At 39.6% G+C, this 21,111-nt stretch overlaps 1 protein-coding gene and 2 long non-coding RNA genes across 4 annotated transcripts in view; 1 reads left to right on the top strand and 2 right to left on the bottom strand.

The window, feature by feature from the left end:
* Positions 1–21,111, bottom strand: part of LOC311081627 — a 525,325-nt gene that overhangs the window by 386,131 nt on the left and 118,083 nt on the right. The window lies entirely within an intron of this gene.
* LOC311081354 lies at positions 386–2,671 on the bottom strand. 2 transcript variants are annotated; one of them, XR_014605874.1, is made up of 3 exons: positions 2,532–2,671; positions 1,950–2,041; positions 386–1,244 (listed from the first exon to the last, which is right to left on the bottom strand). It is a non-coding gene; the product is annotated as an uncharacterized lncRNA (long non-coding RNA). The 2 variants fall into 2 exon arrangements; XR_014605875.1 differs by having other exon boundaries at positions 2,324–2,656.
* LOC311081507 (uncharacterized protein) lies at positions 6,484–7,677 on the top strand. Its single transcript, XM_084112057.1, has 4 exons — positions 6,484–6,611; positions 6,734–6,945; positions 7,063–7,274; positions 7,356–7,677. Exons 1-3 carry the CDS (start codon positions 6,538–6,540, stop codon positions 7,245–7,247), a joined length of 471 nt encoding a protein of 156 aa, XP_083968183.1. The 5' UTR covers positions 6,484–6,537; the 3' UTR covers positions 7,248–7,274; positions 7,356–7,677.

Genomic DNA, 21,111 nt, shown 5'->3' with positions numbered 1-21,111 from the left:
AAACAAGCACGCCGCATCGCATGCGCGTCACTTCTATTATGGTATTACCGGTGTTGTCACACTTTGACTACCTGGTGGGGAAATATCCGAACGTATGACTTACAGAAGGTACAATTAACTAAGAACGTTTCGGGAAACACGTATTAACGATAAGGTACAGCTTAAGGTATAACTTAGGAACGACGTAGCGTTATGAGGTTTCGGGAAATCCAGCCATTATCATAATTAATAACGTGTTTCCTGAAACGTTCTTAGTGTTGCGCTTTTATTGAGCAGGTCATGCAATAACATAAATTTGTTATTTACACCAATAATGTGATGCGGATGCTGGGCAATCTGGTGAGTTTTGGAGGTGGAGCATTGAAGAGAGATATTAACTGTAAAACAAGATTATGAGATGTGTTAATTGAATGCTTGGCTAAAGAGTTGTGTCTTTAGTCTAGATTTAAATTGGGAGAGTGTGTCTGAGCCCCGAACATTATCAGGAAGGTTATTTATGAAAGTAAAAAAGTAGCAAAACTCGAGAGCATAAAGATGTGAATTTGAGAACTTGTCCCCTGTAAAATACAAGTCCAAAGTTGAATTTAGAGATTTGCACTCGCAGAACGTGACTTAACGCATAGACAGTGATATTAAAATAAATAAATGATAATTCTGTAAAACCATAATAATTAAAAATAGACTACTATGTACAGTTAAGCGTTTTCCTCACATAGAAAACTGGTAGAAAACCACTTTATGAGGTTTTTTAACATTAATATGAGTTCCCCTAGCCTGCCTATGGTCCCCCAGTGGCTAGAAATTGTGATAGGTGTAAACCAAGCCCTGGGTATCCTGCTACGCCTTTGAGAAAATGAAAGCCGGTAATAATCATAAATGTTTCTTGAGCGTCAAATCATCATATTAGATATATTAGGATCATATGAAGCTGTGATGCTGAAAATTCAGTTTTGATCACAGGAATTAATTACATTTTACAATATATTCACATAGAAAACAGTTATTTAAAATTTGTTATATTATTTCACAATATTATTGTTTTGAATGCTGTCTTGGTGAACATAAGAGACTTCTTTCAAAACATAATTTTTTTACCAACACAATTAGTGTATGTTTGACATTAGTGTATGTTTGAAGTTTTACTTACTAATCATATGGTTCATAGCGCCTTAGAGATGATGATCCGAGATGATGATCCGCCCAACTCTGCTACGGTGGAGGCCAGGGCATCAACATTGAAGGATCTAGAAACACAACAAACCATTTGTCACAGAGCCAACAATATTATTATATAATGCCAGGTTTATTACAAGTAAGAAGCTATAGCTAAGCTATATTATTATATATTATATTATATTATATTATATTATATTATATTATATTAAGCTATATTATGTATAAGCTACAGCAGAAGTGAAATGCTTTTCTGAGATGAGTTTCTGAATCTATTTGACCTGCATCTGGGCATGGAGTACCTATGGCCTGAGGGAAGTAGCCTGAACTGGCAGGACAAAGGATGACTAGGGTCAGCTGCCCTCTTTGCCACTCTGTTGGAGTAAATGTGTGAGAGAGGGGGAAAGATTGCCTGCAATCTTGCTACACGTCCTAACAATACTCTCTAATCGATTTTTTGTTTTTTTGTAGACAAGGAACCAAACCAGCAGATAAAACAGAAGGTTAAAACAGACTCAATAAAACAAGAATATAACATTCTCATCAAAGTGGGGTCAATGTTAAAATTCCTGTCTACGGTAAAAATACATTCGCTGCTGGGCTTTGGCACAAACAGCATCAGTGTGTGATTCAAAACATAGCTTACTATCAATTATTGCGCCAAGGTACTTGTATTCTTGTATCTCAATAGGTTGGCCATCAATGATAGTGAGGGGAAAAGGGGGGGCTCTGTTTCCTAAAATCAATAATTAATTCTTTAGTTTTGGATTTCCTACCTGTATTTCCTACTTCTCCGGCAGCAGCTTTCTTCAGAAATGTTGAAGTCGTGGAGCTTTAATTCCCTCTGTTATGGGTTATTTTGTTGCTGCTGAAATCACAGAACATTTTTTTTTATCAATATTTGTTTACCATTGAGCTAGTTTCAACCAATTTCCTCACTCCATGTAAGTGACGTCACCGATTAGGCCTATACGTTTATGTTTACGTTTGTGTAAAATAAATTAGCTCACTTCCAGGTAAAACCTTTACAAAAACCTCTCATATACACATAATAGGCGATTAAAAGCCCAAACTTCCATAAACAAAAGCTCAACCGAGTTAACATTAACTTAGCTTAACTTAGCTTAACTTAACGTAGCTGCTAACTTACCTCTTCTGAAAACGGTTGAGATGCTAACGGACTTTTTCCGAAGACACAAAACCATGTCTATAAAAGTAATTATTCAACATAAGCGTATCAATTACAAGTAAGAGAAGTGTCAAGAACAGTTGTGTGTATTATCCGTGTGATATTAGAGATTAATATCACCTGAAAGCAGTGAAAACAACAGCGAGAGAGAGGGAGATTTCCTGCTTACCAGTCGCAGTGGTCCCGCGGCGTTTCCATGGCAACTCTGCGCCGCGGCCGCTCCAGTGTTTGAAAGGGACTTGAAAGTTCACGCGCACAACGCGACATCGGCCTCCAGTATAGTGGGCCGACCTAAAGCCGACGTAACGGAGCTGGGAAATAGAGCACGACTGACAAGAGATCTGTCTACACCAGGCCGACGCCTTTGCGATGTTATAGGGAGGAAGGCCGACGCTCGATGTTGGGCCAACGTCGGCCCGACGTACGTGTGCTATCTGGGAATTAAGCGAGTCATCATAAGGAGGCAAAAACAACAACAAGGCAAGAAGTGCTCAAAATATGAAGTTCAGGCATTATTCAGAGTAGCATAAGCCTGATAAGTGAGGTTTTAAAGGGAAAGGGTTTTTTTTTTTTTTTTTTTTTTTTTTTTCATGCGGTTAAGTGCTCCCGGAAGAGATGGGTTTTCAGCTGTCTTTTGAATGTTGTCAGGGATTCTGCATTCCGGATGAGGGAGGGGAGAGCGTTCCACCAGCATGGAACTGTGAATGAGAATGTTCTGGAAAGTGATTTTGTGGCTCTCTGTGATGGAACCATGAGGCGTCGCTCGTTGACCGAGCGTAGGCTTCTGGTAGGGATGTAGACTCGTAGGAGTGAGTGAAAGTAGGATGGAGCTGAGCCTGTGACAGATCTGTAAGCAAGCGTCAATGCCTTGAACTTGATGCGAGCAGCGAGAGGTAGCCAGTGCAGTGAGCTGAACAGAGGAGTGACGTGTGCCCTCTTGGGCTCGTTGAAGACCAGACGAGCTGCAGTGTTCTGGATCATCTGTAGAGGTTTGGTTGCACATGCTGGAAGTCCGGCCAGAAGAGCATTGCAGTAGTCAAGCCTAGAAATGACCAGGGCCTGGACGAGAAGTTGTGTTGCATGCTCAGTTAGGAAAGGCCTGATCTTCCTGATGTTGTGCAGTGCAAACCTGCATGATCGCGCTGTCTTTGAGATGTGATCTGTGAAGGTCAGCTGGTCATCAAACGTTACTCCAAGATTTCTGACCGACCTTGATGGGGTGATTGATGATGAGTCTAGCTGGATAGTGAAGTCGTGCTGTAGAGACGAATTGGCAGGGAGGACGAGAAGCTCAGTCTTTGCCAAGTTGAGCTGCAGGTGATGTTCCTTCATCCACGTCGAGATATCCTCCAGACAGCTTGAGATCCGTGCAGCTACTGTGGGATCATCTGGTTGAAATGAGAGGAAGAGCTGTGTTTCATCAGCATAGCAGTGGTAGGAGAAACCATGTGCCTGTATGATGTGTCCCAGTGATGTAGTGTAGATGGAGAAGAGGACGGGAACCAAGAACTGAACCCTGGGGAACCCCTGTGAATAATTTTCACACGTGGCTGTTTCTTAATGTAGCACCGCGTCTAAATAAAATACAGAATTATGCGAAGTTAAAAATACAAAATAAGCAGAGAATCGAAGATAGGCTTACCTTGACTTAAATACAACACTGAAATAACTGGAGAACTGAGTATTCTAGAAAACCACTTGCACGCTCTTGCCGTGCGTCTTCTGCTGACCGCTGGTCAGAATTGAATTGGAATGACAGGAAGTGGAATTAAATTCATGGCAATTCAAAGAAATTCCACACAGTCACACAACAGGAAGAATGTGTTGAGTCTCACATGCATTCAGTGTTAGCAATAACATTTCCAAAGTAACCTTCCTATTGCTTACTGTTATTAGCTACCCATTATAAATGTGGTTTGGATTACTTTATTTGGATAACTTTATCAATGCAAAGCAATTTCATTTAAGTTGATTAGTAACTCATTGAATTAAACATTTTACCTCAGTAATACAACTAAATACAATTACATTAATTTTGTAATTTAATAACAGAAATTTCATTTCACGTAAATATTTACTCCTCAACCTTGCATACATTTTGATCTAAAATAGATATTGATAAAATTCTTGAAATAAATACCCCCTCGGTGTTGTTTAATTAGTTTGTTTCCAATGTGATTTTCATTTCAAAGTAATCACACAAACACAAAGTTGTTGTAAATGCAGTTATCATTTATTCCAATGCAAAAAATTACTGAGCAACACTGTTGCATCTATTTCTCAATAGCTCCTCAAATGTTTTTTCATTGAGTCTGCACAGTTCTGGTGGTGTGAATGTCTTTCCTGCAACACTAAAGATTCTCTCAACAGGTGCAGAGTGAAGTTGTAAGGGACTTCTGAAACTTAAAAAGTCCAGTGTTGCCCATCAAATTGTGCTTATAGACAAATGTCCACCTCAAATTGTTTAGCAACCATTTTAAATACTTGGTTAAAGTAAAGCATTATGGGAAATGGAGTCATATTCCGTCATGTTCCACAAAATTACAATTACAATAAATCAAACTTAATTATTTGTTCTGTGAACTTAAAATAAAATTTGTTCTTTGTTCACTTCACTTAAAATATGTATATGAATTTCTTCGAATTTTTATTGAATTGCAATTCTGCTTCCTTTAATTCAAATTCGAATTGTAATTCTAGATCCTGTTTTTGACATCAATTCAAATTCAAGAATTGAATTGTAATTAAGGAGTCATTCTCAATTCAATTCTGAATTGTGAACAAGCCTGATAGTTAGGTTATTTTAAATCATTTTTTTTAAAGAATTTCTCATTCTTTCAGATCTTTGTTTGTATAATTTATTTTATATCGTTTAATTTTCCATTAAAGGTCTGCTGATCGCCATGTGCTGTACTGTCTGCTGTGCCACAAGCCGCAGGACAGCCTTTCTGCTCACCTGAACCGGGTGTGCATGAAAAATAGCACGCCCGAACAAAGAGAAGCCGAGCTCAAAAAAGCCAAGGTTTCACACAGGGAGTGGGTCCGCCACAACAGATGCTGGGACTACAACCAGCTCTGTGTGATCTTGCCTGACCAACGCTCTCGCATGGCCATGTTAATGGAGCTTCTTCGGCGTGGCTTCTTTGTTAAAAAACAGCCCCAGGAAGTTGAAGATGAAGAAGCTCGCCCTGCTTCTGCTGCTGCTGCTGATGATCCTCCAGAATAAGTGCAGTAATCCGTGTACTTATTACATGTTTATTACATGATAATAAAGGATATATTTTATTGTTCTACATTGAAGAATCTTTCACAACTTGGGTTTTATTCTTCAAAAGTCTCATTTGTTATATTTAATCCAAACAGAGTTCAGCTGGCTCCTGGGATTGAAGATTGCCAGAAGAATATAACGCTGGCAAAGTCTGACGTCCTCAGGATCCAGAGGGACCTGAACATGGACAAGGAGGGCCTACGGACGGACAAGACCTTGTATCGGTATTTCTGTGAAGCCCTCTTGGTCTTCAAACACATCCAGTCTTCAAACACATCCAGTATCCACAAGCTATGGAAGCATTGACAGTTAATTCATATATTTTAATGAGTATATAGTTGTGATATACTGTAATATTTGCACAGGTATGCATTAGTAACTACAACATTTTCAATGTTTTCCAGGACGAAGAGTGGGTAAACAGGAAAGAGCTGGGAGACAGGGTTGTGGTGGGTGTACGGGGGGATAGAGCCTCAAGTATGCGAATAGCTCTGAGCAAAGAGGAGGAAGCTGTAAGTTTTAATTTGATGCAAACAGTAGATTTCTTACCACCATTATTTTACATTTAATAACTTGTTTGTCTTTTTTTTGTAGTTCTTGGAGCTTTGTAAAGATCAGGCCTGAGAACCTGCAGCCTCAGAAAGAAACCAACAGTTTTTTGTTTCCTCTGACGGCAACGCAGTTCACAGTGTATCACGGGACATGAACCACCTCTATGAATTGGAAGTACATACACAGATTCATGTGCATGTGTGTTAATGGATCCACATTTTGTCAGTCACACCACAATTAACATTTCCTTTTTCATTTTCTTTCTGCAGGTATAAGATCCCAGTGTGTGAGGAGGGCTGTGGAAACAGCTGCCAAGAACCTCCCAGCTGAAGAAAAGGGGGCCCTTCTTCACTACATGGGTCTCAGCGCTGGTGTTTTCCAGCTCCAGGATGTCTCGGACGCAGCTCTGCTGCTGGAATCATTGGCCAGGTATGTCTCTTCATCCAAACAAGACATAACTCATCACAGCACATATTTTTCAGAGCAGATTAGCAAGTTTTCATTCATATTTTTTGTGCATATTATAAACCTTGTATTCCTCACTTACACAGCAGGTCTGTGGACGAGACATCATTGGATACACGTGGTGCAGCTGGAGGACCGCGGAGAGACTTTCTGGCGTTCGTAGACAGATTTCCGGTGTCGCTGGAGGGTGTGCCACCATTCAAAAAGAAAAGGATGGAGTCCGGTTTCCCAGAAGACCGGATCTTCTACGACAAGTGGAGGGCCACCCAGTACGCCCAGCGCGAGAAAGATCTGCTGTGTAAGTCTCTGAATCCATCAATACAGCATTGACACGCATTGACTCAACACAAACTAGGCCATTTATTTACAGTGACAAGTAAAACACAAGTAAATTTATTTTGATTCTGTATTTCAGCATACTACAAACTCCGCAAGCCGTCCGCAGCAAAGGTGGCACGATTAATTGCCCAGGAGGGTTGGAAGTTGAACTGCCGGAGGACATCGTGCGCCTATGGAAACCAGCCCCAAATAAAGTTCTGGAAAGTGACTATTTTGTCATTCGCTGTGTCTCCGAGCAGACCTGGACGGGGCTGGCCATAAAGGATTTTGGCGCACCGGAAGGTCTAGGTAAGAAAACATTTCATTTTTCTTGTCAGGGTAGAAAAAAACAATAACTAACAAAAAAATGTAATGTTCTCTTTATTATAGGGGTCGTCGCAACCCGACACTTTGCCAAAGACGATATCCTTTGTGACTACCATGGCAAGGTAGTCACAACTGCGGAAGGGAGGGCCAATGTGGAGAGCCAGCACAATGAGCCTGGATGTGTTTTTTTTTTTTAATCCGATGGAAAAGAACTATGCATAGATGCACAGACCTCCCCCTGCTTGTGCCACCCTCACACAAAAACTTTTGGAAGAATGATCAACCATTCTCGGAAGAACCCTAACCTCAAGCCATTCCACTGCAAAATGAATGTACATGGGCAGGACCAGGATGTCATCCTGTTCAAGGCTAACAGGGACATTAGTGTGGGGACTCAAATCAAATATGATTGAGTCAGGAGACATTCCTTCAAAGGAGAGGCCCTGGCCTTTGAATGGCTGGACGAATAGGCCATTCCAAATAGTGTTTTTTTTTTTTTTTTTACTTTTTTTTAATTACTCATTTAATAATTTATTCTTTACTTGTTTAAGTTTTTTCATCTTTATGTTGATTGTAAATAGTTTTGTACAGTTGTATTTTCTTCTAATTCATAATAAAATTTGTTGTCATGAAAAAAAAGTTGCAAAAGTTGTCAAGTTTAATCATTACATTTATATGCTTTTATTGGGTAAGACCTAATCCAAACCACACAGTAATTGCAATATAAACACACTGATGTGCATTACAGCTAATAATTATGAATCATTATTGTTGAAATGAACAGTATACAGACTGCTCACTGTCAGATAAGTACATATGCACCATATCTGTCCCAGTCTAATAGGTTGCTTATGGACTTAATAATTTAAGATTATGTGTGCTTACTACATAGATGGAGACAATGTATGCCTGAATGTAATTTTGAAGTAAGTCATGCATGTACTTACTTCAAAATATACTAGAGATCTGAATGTAATTTTGAATTAAGTCACTATGCAATGCTTGGAAAATCACTGCATTAAACAGCGTCTTACTTCAAAATTACATTCACACCCCTAGTATATTTTGAAGTAACTGTACAGTGGTTTCAAGTTACATTCTAATTGACATAGCATCTGCAAGCACCTCCTTCATGCACTCACTACTGAGTTCAGCATCGGTTGAAGCAGACGTCATTGTGATTTTGCTCTACAGGATTTTGTACACTTTTTAATCAGAAAAAGATTTATTCAAGTCTCTTCAAGATTTTGTCCCATTTTAAAAAATGCCTGTGTCATCTTGCCCGCTGTGTAGTAGAATGTATGCTCGGATGAGCCAGCATCTGGTGGTTTTCCACAAGATTCAGAACAAGGAGGAGAGAAAGCTCCTTCTGTCACTGGAGTCCGGGAGGGTTAACATCCAGAGTTGCCTTTGCCCAGTTGCTGGCTGTGGCAAGGCAACAACCCGGATAGACCGGCACATGAAGATGCATACTGAGCTGTCCAGTGCTGAAAAAGAGACCGCAGTCTGGACGTGCAAGAGGAAGAAGGTGATTGGACAGCTTGCAGCACTTAGGGCAACTAACCCGGAGCTGACACTGGTGAGTACCCTGGATTTAGAACCGGACTTGGGGGAAGCTGATATGTTTTTTGAAGAGGAGAGGGAGGAAGAATGCAGCAACCCTGGCTGTAAAATTCTAATAGAAAAGTTGAAGATGGAAATCAGCAATCTTAATCAAAGCAATGACACAATGACCGATGCCCTGCGCAACGTGACCCAAAAGTACCGCCGTTTACAGAGGAGGTCAGAATCCAGGGGTGCGGGCCGTTTGAGCAAATCGACCAGGAGACTGATCTCTTCACTCGGGTCTGGAGGTGACCCCTCTGCAGATACGTTCACCGTGCAGCCGTCTAGCGATTTGGAGCCCTCCACAAGCCAGCAGCCACCCAGCTTTGAGGAGCCTGATGAATATAATATAATACAAAGTAGTAATTTTACATGCTATAACAGTGAATTACTTGAAATTGTACCTGCAGACCTCAACTGGTAAATCTTGAAGTAATATACATGTAGTTGCATTGACTTACTTTAAATTATCAGCACACCTCTGCTAGTAAATTTAATAGTAATTTATTATTAATAAATATTATTTATTATTAAATAGTAATTTTACATGTAATATCAGACTTCAAAATATACTGAGACGTGAATTTATACTGAGTCATATGTAATGCATGCGCAATGGCCATGTATAGTGTGTTGACTGACAATTGGCTCTCCTCATTATTCTTTATTCTGCACAGAAAACATCATGGAGGAGTACAAAATGAACCAGCTAGGTCCTGACCCATCTTCAAAACACAGAGACAACGTCAATGCAATAATGTTTCGGATAAAAAAGTTTCTCACCTACATGGCTCAGGGAAAAGCTAAACTGAGCACCCTGGTGTTTTTAAACGAAACAAGCAAGATTCATGCGTAAGTAATTTTCTTATTATATGTGCCTCTTTTAATAATGTTTAAAAAAAAATATTCAGTTTGTTTGTTTTTTATAATTTGTTTGTTTGTGTGCAGGAGGGTCAGGTCCTTGCGTCATGAACATATGAAGGAAACCACCAACGATTACTATGTTCAGAATGTTTCCCATTTTATTACCTTCATCTCACAAACTCCACCACCTTCCTGTCGGCTTTCCAAAACTGTCCTGAATGGGCTTCAGCGGGAGATGCAGACGGTCAAGAAGTCTATGAAGAGGAGAGTGGCAATGCACAGGACATCGGTTAAGACCGAAAAACAAATAGGGTATTGAGCAAAGGCACTATCCTGAAGTGCCTGAGCCAGGCCAAGCAGGCCATACCCAATATTCTGAGTAAGTTTTTCCCCCCATTTTAACTCACTGTACTGACATATTGTAAAATGCAGAAGATATATGTGCAACATGAACTGACATCTTAACTGAGATTGTGCTCTGTGTTGTTTATAGCCCTCCTGGAAAGTGATGTGGCCACCACAGCCCTTCAGTGGGAGTTTTATGGCCACATGTCGGCATACCTGGCAGTCCTCTACGGGCACAGAGGGGGGGTCTTCCAGAACATGACAATCAAGGAGTTCGAAGAGGCCCAGGAATCCCCATCGGACAATGTTTTCTGTATCAACGTGAGTGTATTACTTCCTTTTTATTCACCAGGAGACCTTAATTTGTTTGATCTCTGTTCTGATTTGCCCTGTTTTTTTTGTTTTTGTGTCAACAGATAAAGTTTCACAAAACAAACCAGATGTTCGGACCTGCACAGATTGCTGTAACGACTGAGGAGTATGGATGGATGCAGCGATTCCTAAAAATCAGGAGAAGGCTTCCGGGTGGCAGCACTGCAAAATATTTCTTTTTCACCTCCACATCAAACATATGTAAAAAGCTGATTACATACTTTCGCAGCTCTTGGAAGGCGATGGGCCTACCTGGCAGCCCAGAGACATCATTTCAGAGACATTCAGTTAGGTGTTGTATCCTCAAACTGTTTTTGTTTTCTCCTTCTTTCTCTCTATTTCTAGGCCAAATTCACTCATTCTGAGTCAGAAAGACTGAAGATATCGAAATTTATGTGGCATGATGTCCAGACGGTGGACAGGTTTTATGTAACTAACCTGTCCGCCAAGCAGGCAGTTGAACACAGATGACTTTTTGAGGCTGCTTTGGAAGGCAAGGACAACAGTGCTGCGGGGTTAAAGCAAGTACGCCGTGGCGTAACGGACGAACCTAGGAAGAGGGTGAAGAAGGCATCAGAAGAAGCCTCGGGGGACACATCAGCCACTCCTGAGAGTCCCGAGACCAGCCAGGTAAATATATATCCTGTAAACATACTGAGTCTATAATACTGTATTTATTGGCACAATGATGATCAATCCTTCATGTATTTTCTTTGGAAGGGTGAAGAGGACCTATCAAAAGGTGACGCACCAGGAGAGAGTAGAGAAGGCTCAGCGGAGGAAGACCAGTCCCCTCTTCCAAGACCAGTCCCCTCTCCAAAGAAAACCCCAATTGTTTTGGTTACACCTTTACAGTTGTAACGTAAACGCATTAGCTCAAATGATATACAGGGAATTTTAATAATTAATCAGGAATATGATTCATATATATTGCATATTACAGTTACATTAAAATGATGAAAAATAGACAAATTGAATATATCAATATACCATTCTTCAGATCAGTTATCCTGAGATCTTTTACTGGAAATTAATGTAATTATCGAACAGTTGTTTGTCCAGCAAAGACCGTAAGATTAACTATCTAATTAACTAACTAATTAAGATCAAAATATTTCAGGGACCCGTAACGTGAGGAATATAGACAGAATCAATCTAGGATATAATGTATTTTTAATCATTGAATTAATAATACATACTACAGTTATACACGGAATATACTGTATATACAGAAACATTAAAACAACACACATTGTTGACAAAACACATTACAAGAAGATGAATAACGAGTTACGATAGGATGAGAGAGTGAGGATGAGCGAGGGAAGGTAAAAGCAAAATGAACGATCAGAGTGAGAGAGAGAGAGAGAGAGAGAGATCGGAGAGAGAGAATTGAAGAAGAGCCTGGCAACTTATTACAAAGAAATAACCCTTTTGAGAGACACCTAGATTCAGCTTCAAAATTTGTCAGATACTTGCAGTTTGAGCCACTCTTTTGTGGAGCTGAGAAAAAGGGATCGGTGTGTCCCTTTTAGAGCTGAGCTGCGTGTCATGGTTTCTTCCGGAGTTGTGTAGCGGGAAGATTTGAAGGTTCACTTGAACGTAACGTTACCGAGAAGGATTCAGAAGAAGAAATAAAAGAGAAGAGAAGCAGGCCGAAGCCGGTCCGGACTTGGGTTTCTAAAGTTTTCGGAGGAGTCGAAGGAGGGAGAAGAGAGAGAGAAACGGGGAAGTTCCGTCTTTTGAGGGAAACCTGTCCCCGCCCCGTTTTGCGTAAAGGACGAATCATCTTAGAGCATTTCGAGCGGAAGGTTTTCCTCTGTCCTGTTAGACACGCCCACTCGAATGAGTCATGAGTGAGATCGAATTTGAGAAGATTTGCTCAAGACATATGAAATGTGTCAAATGATACAAATTACTGCAATTGGTTATCGAAATTCAACTCCATCAGGTCAAAAGGATCACACAGCTATCAAAAATAGAATATAGATGTTGTATCAATGCAAAGAAACATTATTATGCATTAGTATAGGCATTTGCAGTTCGATTAATGTTACAATAGGACATATATATATATGCTTTCCTATGGTTTATAAACATCTTAACACAAAAGGGATATATTTAGTACATTTAAGAGTGACTTCATGGGTAAAAAGTCCTTTTCTGTAGTAGGTTTCTGCGTGTTTGTGCATGATTGTGTGTGTGTGTGTGTGTGTGTGTGTGTGTGTGTGTGTGTGTGTGTGTGTGTGTGTGTGTGTGTGTGTGTGTGTCCCGTGGTACGCGTACCACGTGAGGGGATGGGAGTTTAATTTGAAAATGGCAGTCTCAGAGACAAAGGTAGTATTGTATGCACCATCAATAAGACGAAAATTAAGACCGCGTCGCATTTCCCCCATAAAGACCGAACAGGTTAAAAAAATGGCCAAGCAGAAGAAAGTCGCAGAGAAGGTGAAGGTGAAGAGGGCCATACAAAAGACGGGGGAAAAAATAAAGAATTTTTGCTCCCCCTTTCCCTTCCCTGCCCCTGATTGACCAGTGTTTAATTTATTTTTTTCTACTATCTATATAATATTTTATTAGTTTGTTTAATAATCTTAATATTAAAGTAATATTATTAAGGTCTTAATAAATAAATAAAAGTAATTATTGTGTGTGATTTGGCTTTATAATAAAACTTGTTTGCTGTGTAAAAATTTTATCTGTCATTTTTTTCCTTCAATTATTGTTGGTTAAATGCATCATAGTCACTTATCTAGGTCTTTGACATAAATCCCAAGTAATGTATGTGGTGAGGTAACCCAGGTAAGCTTATCTGACAAAACTGTATGATGTACTGTAGGTTTTACACTTATACTTTTTTAGTAACACTTTATAATAACTTTACATTATTCATCATTAGTTAGGCATTACTATACAGTTAAACAATCATTCATAAATCAATAATATACTTTAATGGGTGATTCTCCAACTTGGAGCACTTTTTGCATGTGATCTTATGTAAAATTCACTCTCTTAATGAGCTTCATACATTCAATAAAGTTGCCTTGATTCTGGCTAGATTCCTGCTCATCATGCCCCCGGAATGGGCTGCCTTGTGTTCCTAAAAAGGTGGTTGCTGCCACAATACGGTGAAGGTACTGGCGCCTCTCTGAGATTTCTGCTGCACTAGCAGTTTTCAGCTGCTCAATTACATCCCCATGAGTTTTTGTGCTTTTAAAACTGCCAGCATGTCATGGTGGAAATGTGGAGGGCACTTCTTTCATGCTTCCGGAAGGATTCCTAAGCCCTCTTCCAATCTGAAAACCCAGAGCAACTGATAAAAATTTAAATTGCTCAAACCATGTCTTGTTAAATGCTCTGTGTTGAGCTCCAAACTGGCTGAGGGGGTACTGTGGGAGATGAACCTGCTTTTGGGCCACTTTCTGGAGTCCCTAGATCACTAACTGCAGTTAATCCACCTGCTGTCCCTTGCTGTGATACCTGTCCTTCCTCTTCCCTAGCTGACTCATCTGTGTGACAAAATAGTCCCTTAAACACTGTAAAATCAGAAAACATTAGCTAGCGAGTAGTGATGGGTGGATGAAGCATTATGAAGCTTTGGGGCTTTTTTTCTATTTGTGGCGAAAAAGAGTGGAAGCTTGGGGGGCTTCAAACTCGGCAAACACAGTGGTATCTGTTGCCGTGTAAAACTTAAAACAGCCCTTTTAGACTGGGGCTAAAACGCCACAATAACTCGCTGATAATAATTTAAGTCTTGTGTGCAATAAAAGTTCCAAAGAACTGTGTCTTATTATTAAATATGTATACTTTTTGTTCAGAATTTCTGCATTAAATATAGATGATATTGTGCAATGCGTTACAGTAATAAAGATGAAAAACTGCACTCTCAAAGTATAATTTCATAGATTTATTGTTACCATGTCCACAGAGACGCATGCATCAAGTTACCAACATTGTGGAAACACAAGGAATAACAAACAAAAACAAAAAAAAATTAAAGAGAATTTTTTTCCAGATAAAAAAAATAAATAAAAAATAAATAAATTATATATACATTATATAGATTTGTACATATATATATATATATACACATACATATACATATATATATATATACATATGTATATGTATATATGTGTATGTATGTGTGTGTGTGTGTGTGTATATATATATTTTTTTTTATTTTTTTATTATTTATTTTTTTATCTGATAATTCTTCATAAGGGTCACATGTGAACATTATCTATGGCCTGTTTTGTTGTGTTAGGTCATTCCTTGTGTGTCCACAATGTTGATAACTTGATGCATTCATGGATGTTACTCCATGTTGTAGACAACAAATCCGTTTTCTTGCTGCTACAAACAAACGTTTTGTAAGGAAAAGTCTAAATATAAATGAAATTAGTACATAGAATGCATAATATTAAAGCTGAACGAGAAACAGCGAGTGCTCTTTGCCATCGCGGCTATTTAACTGCAGCGAACTGGCAAATGCCGGTTCAACCTGCCCATCCCGAGGGTGGGATCTCACTCACAGAATGTACACACAGTGTCAGCCGTCTTTCTTTGGAAGCTAAGCTAGCAGGCTCTTGTTCTGGGGAGAAAACTGAGTAGTAGGAGAAAGCTGAGTAAGTAGGGGTTACCATCTTCCTTTTCCCGGACTTGTCCAGCGGGCGAGATCGTTCAAAATGTCCGGGATTCAGCTTTTGCGTTCTGCGGTCGCCATTCATTGTTTACATGCACACCTCTTGTTTCAATCTAACTGAATTCATTCCGATTGGTGAGTCTGAATGTAGTGTTTACATGAACACTAAACAAGTGATCGGTTGATGTGTGTTTTACCATTGCTAAGAAAATTCCTGCTCCTCCGTGAGAGATGCGAGACCCGGCGCGTCTCAGTAATCACACCACCGGCCTCGCGCCGTTCTCCCGCGGCCGTCAGCCTCGTCCTGCTCGCCACAGTAAACATGATGAATGCCGACTGTAGAACGCAAAAGCCGAATCCCGGACATTTTGGGCTTTCTCAAAATCACGGGCAAACTCATCACAGAGTCTTAATAGTAGCCTAGCCTTGTTGTTTTCAACTGCGCTCTCTAACCGGTAGGCGTGGCCTCCTAGGGCAGCAAAGCAAGTGCATTCTGGGAGTTGTTCTCTTTCATCCTCATAAGCCAAAAATACATTTTCTGGCTTTTCTCAGGCTAGAAAGCTCCAAATTCAAAAATTTCTTCACATTTCTTCTACATAAATGACCTATTTTAAATACACATTCATCTTTCAGGGGGGGAGTATCCCTTTAAACTGTATCCATTTTATAAACTTTCGATGGTAAATCTTATGCTATATTCTTTTTTTTTTTTTTTTTATTGGGTTCATCTTGGTTCTGACAGAGAGTAACAATAACATGTTATATAGCATAAATAACATACATGTACACTCGTAATGTGACATACATTAAGTAAGATTATAAAACAACAAAGATAAATATAATTGTATGCATACAAATACACACACACACACACACACACACACACACACACACAAAAAAGTAAAATTAAGTCATTGTTGACTCCTTAAAATACTCTAGGAAAGGGCCCCAGATTTTTAGAAAGAATTTTGGCTTTTGTTTCAATGCGAACCGAATCTTTTCCATCCTGGGAGCATACAAAAGGTCAAAAACCCATTGGCGGTAAGAAGGGGGAGCTGCTGCCTTCCAATTCATAAGAATAAGTCGCCCAGTAAGGTTCCAAAGGCTACACTATCAGCTTGCAATGCGTTTAGACTAACAGATTCTGGCAAAATACCAAACAGTACTGTTAATGGGTTAGCGTCTATTGTTAAAGAAAAAATAACTGAGAAGCACCCAAAGATTTTCCCCCAAAAATCAGACAATTTCGGGCAGGACCAAAAAGAATGTGATAAGGTAGCTGGATCAGTTAAGCAGCGAAGGCAGGTTGGGTCGAAATCAGGAAATATTCTGCTTAGTTTAGCTCTAGACCAATGAACTCTGTGCACTACCTTAAATTGGATGAGGGTATGCCTAGCATTTATAGAAGATGAGTGTATACGGGCAAGAATTAGATCCCAAATATCTTCCTCCAGCGTCAAATTCAGTTCCTCCTCCCAGAGCGCCTTCAGTGGACGCACTGAAGGGGACTGTTTTGCATTGATTATGGCAAATATTTTAGAAATAGCCCCTTTCAAAGATGTATGAAGGTCTAATATGTTATCAAGTATATTTTTAGTTGGCAGAGAGGGAAAGTTCGAAAACTGCTTTCGAATAAAGTTCCGTATCTGAAAGTATCTAAATAGATGTGAATTGGGTAGAGCGAATTTTCCTTGGAGTTGTGTAAAGGATGCAAAATTGTTATCCATGTATAATTGATCAATTGTAGATAGGCCTTTTTCCCTCCAGATATTAAAAGCCCCATCCATCAGGGAGGGTGGAAATAATATATTGCAGAAAATAGGCGCTGTAACACAAAGGTCCTTAAGGTCTAACGCCAAACGTAATTGAGACCAAATCCTTAATGAATGTTTGACAACAGGATTCTTTTTTACTAAAGTAGTATGCTTATAGGGAATTGGTACACATAATAAGGATGTCAAAGTTGCTGGAGTACAAGAGGCAGATTCCAATAGTACCCACTGAGACTTCTTTAATTGCAAATCTTGCTGCACCCAGTATAACAGGTTCCTAATATTTGCTGCCCAATAATAGGTTTGAAAATTTGGCAAAGCCAGGCCGCCCAAACACTTTGGTTTCATAAGATGACTTTGATTGATTCTTTTTGACTTATCCCATATGAAAGAAGAGATATTGCATTGCAAAACTGTGAAAAAGGATTTTGGAATAAATATAGGAAGGCATTGAAAAAGATATAAAAAATTAGGTAGTATACTCATTTTGATAATGTTCACCCTTCCTATCAAAGAAAGAGGGAGACATTTCCAGGACATGAAGAGAGACTTGACATGATTATAAAGAGGACTAATGTTGGTTTTGAACAGGTCAGAGTATTTACGAGTCACCTGAATCCCCAGGTATTTGAAACGGTTTCTGACAACTTTAAATTGAAAATCTGAGTATGAAACCTGAAGGGAAGATAAATTCAGTGGGAACAATTCACTTTTAGAGAAATTTAGTTTGTATCCAGAGAAACTACTAAAGACATTCAGAATGGAAAAAACTTGAGGAATTGAAATAAGAGGGTTAGACAGAAAAAGAAGAAGGTCGTCTGCATATAAAGAGACCTTGTGTACCAAACCTGTACGGGTGATACCACAGACCTGTGCACTGGACCGCAGGGCAATTGCAAGGGGTTCAATAGCAATAGCAAATAACAATGGGGAAAGTGGACACCCCTGTCTTGTGCCCCGTTGTAGTTCGAAATACTCTGAACAAATATTATTGGTACGTACAGAAGCTTTAGGGGCTGCATATAAAATTTTAATCCAGGAGACAAAAGTAGAGCCAAAACCGAATTTTCCTAAAACCTGAAACAGATAATTCCATTCAACCCGATCAAATGCCTTTTCAGCGTCGAGTGACAGAACCACCTCCGGATTATTTGAATGGGAAGAATACAAAATATTAAAAAGGCGCCTAACATTAGAAAAAGAATGTCTATCCCGAATAAATCCAGTTTGATCGTGCGAAATAATTTGACCCATAGAGTCTTCCATACGGATAGATAAGAGTTTTGCTAAGATCTTATAGTCGCAATTTAACAAAGAAATGGGACGATACGAACCGCATTCAAGTGGATTCTTGTCTTTCTTTAGAAGTAGAAAAATAGTCGCTTGGTAGAGACTCGCGGGCAAATAACCATTCTGAAGGCTTTCTAAAAAAACTGAAAATAAAATAGGGCTTAACAATTTAGAAATTTTTTTATAGAATTCGGACGGAAATCCGTCAGGCCCTGGGGCCTTACCAGATTTCATGGACGCTATAGCTTCCTCAATTTCTTCCACCTGAACGTCCTTCTCTAAAGAGTCATGGGACACTTTGTTGATAGTAGAGAATTCAATTCCATTTAGGAAAGTGTTCATTGTGAAAGCATCTGGTGGGGATTCTGAGGAGTATAGGTCAACATAAAACTGTTTGAATTCAGAATTTATTTCTTTATAGTTTGCTGTGATGGTTCCTGATTATAATTTAAGTTGGGGAATCATACGAGATGCTTCAGCCTCACGAATCTGCCAAGCAAGCAACTTCCCTGTTCTATCACTATGCTCATAAATCCTATGCTGAGCACGCAGAATCAGTTTTTCAGCCTTGTCAGTTGATAAAATATCATATTCTGCCTGTAATAACTGACGCTCTTCAAAAAGCTCAAGGGAGGGATCCGAAGAATACTGGCTATCAATATGCGCTATGGAGTTGGATATTTCTATTAGTTTTTTTTCCCTTTCTCGATTTTTATGGGATGAATAAGAAATTATTAAACCATGTAAATAACATTTCAGGCTTTTCCAAATGATCGAGTATGGCATGCCTGGTGTGGTATTGATTTCCATGAAACTCGATATATTAGAAGAAATAAATTCAATAAAATCCTTATCAGATAGGAGACCTGGATTAAGACGCCACTGACAATATTTAGGTGGCTGGTGTGGAATTTTGAGCTCTAATATAATTGGTGCATGATCAGAAATTACTATACTTTGGTAAGAACAGTCCTGTAAGTATGGAAGAAATTTATGGTCCAGAAAGAAATAATCAATACGAGAATACGTCTGGTGAACATATTTTGCATAAAAGTGAGGATAACTGATGCACATTTTGATAGAGCTATAATTTTTTTGGAAGATCTGTCAAGAGCAGGAGACATAACGCAATTAAAGTCCCCAGCCAAAATAAGCGGGTGTGAGTGAATATTAGGAATGCAAGACAGAAAAGAAGAAATAAAAGTAGGATCATCGTAATTGGGTGCATAAACATTTGCAAGAGTCATGGGGGTTGAGAAAAGTGTTCCTGATACAATAACATATCTTCCTTTCTGATCCACAATAGTATCAGAGACTACAAATGGGACAGATTTATGCACTAAAATTGCACAACCTCTAGATTTGGAATGAAATATTGAATGGAAAACCTGACCTACCCAATCTCTTTTTAACCTAAAGTGGTCAGCAGGACGGAGGTGCGTTTCTTGCAAAAAAAACAAAGTCTGCCTGCCTGTCTTCAGATGGTTCAAGACCCGGTTACGTTTAACAGGATTATTGACAGCCTTACAATTCCAGCTAACATATCTCAAAGAGTTCGCCATGTGAAAGTGTTTAATAAAAGAGGCATTCTATTCAGGAAGAGAATCAAAACAAAAGGAAACCAACTAACAAAAACAATAACAACAAAATAAAAACAAATAAACAGAGACCTAAGATAAGCAGAAACACATCCATGTGTAAAAGACACCCAATGATGCACACCACGAAGAATAAATGAACTTGGAGATGAACTCAGCTTTGAAACTGCAACACCACCCACCCTCCCCTCCCCGCCCCTACACCCCTTCCCCACTCCCACCCTATGAACAAAGCTAACACTACCCTTGACGGAGTGTACGCCTCCCTGGGTTAACACCCAACAATACGCCCGAGTCACCTTAAAACGAAACTCGAACGTGACTCTGCAAACCACTAAATCATGTTATAACCACATTTATGATTATGATCAGAACAAGAAAGTTAAATTTTAAGTATTGTTATAATAGGCTAATAAGCGAATAGCCTCATTTTTTTTTTTTTTTTTTTTTTTAAATTGCACCTCAGCGGGGAATCTCAAGAGAAGGATAATTAACTTTTAACACAAAATGACGAATCTGGTAATATAACATATAAAGCAGGTAGAAAGGATAACATGGTATTCTTTCAGCTAACTTAGTCCATGACAGCTTTGAAAGTCAGGCAGCCATTTCACCCAGCTGACCTTACTATTACCTCAGGCGCTCAGATAGCTCGTGTCCTCTTGTCTTAAGGGGTCATTATGTGCCTTTTCACATAGTCCATCGCTTCAGCTGGTGTATCAAACTTGTGCTCAGTTCCATCATATGTTATCCGAAAGCCGGTTAGACCTCTCAGCCCATATTTCACATCGGATCGGGACTTCAGCACTCGTTTCACGTCGTAATACGCTGCCCTCTTTTTTGCGATCTCAGGGGGGAAATCAGGGAAAATGTGGACGAATCTGTCTTTGAATTTGAGCTGTTTGGACTGAATAGCCATCCGCAGAATGTCTTCCTTGACGTCAAATCGGTGAAAGCATATGACAAACGCCCGCGGTCTTTGACCCTCCGCGGGCCGCGCTGCCAGCGTACGGTGGGCTCGGGCGAGAAGTGGAGGTTCACGGAGGCTGAATATTTCTTGCAGTGTTTCTGAGATAAATTTTGTCGGATGTGTGCCTTCCATACCCTCGGGAATACCCACAAGACGCAGATTGCTTCGTCGTGAGCGGCATTCCAAATCTGTGCACTTAGCCTGAAGAGCGGTAATCTCGTTCCGTAAGGAAGTCACGGTGGGCTCTAGTGTCTGCAAACTAGTCGTCCATTCAGATGTAGCATTTTCCAGACTAGTTAGTCTATCCTCGTGCGCTTTCACTTCTGAAGTTAACGTCGTTAGTGAATTATGAACTTCT

The sequence above is a fragment of the Abramis brama genome, assembly GCF_963993115.1.
Source record: "Abramis brama genome assembly, chromosome: 4".
Classification (NCBI taxonomy): domain Eukaryota; kingdom Metazoa; phylum Chordata; class Actinopteri; order Cypriniformes; family Leuciscidae; genus Abramis; species Abramis brama.
The sequence above is the reverse complement of the archived record's forward strand: the minus strand, read 5'-3'. Positions and strand labels throughout refer to the sequence as shown.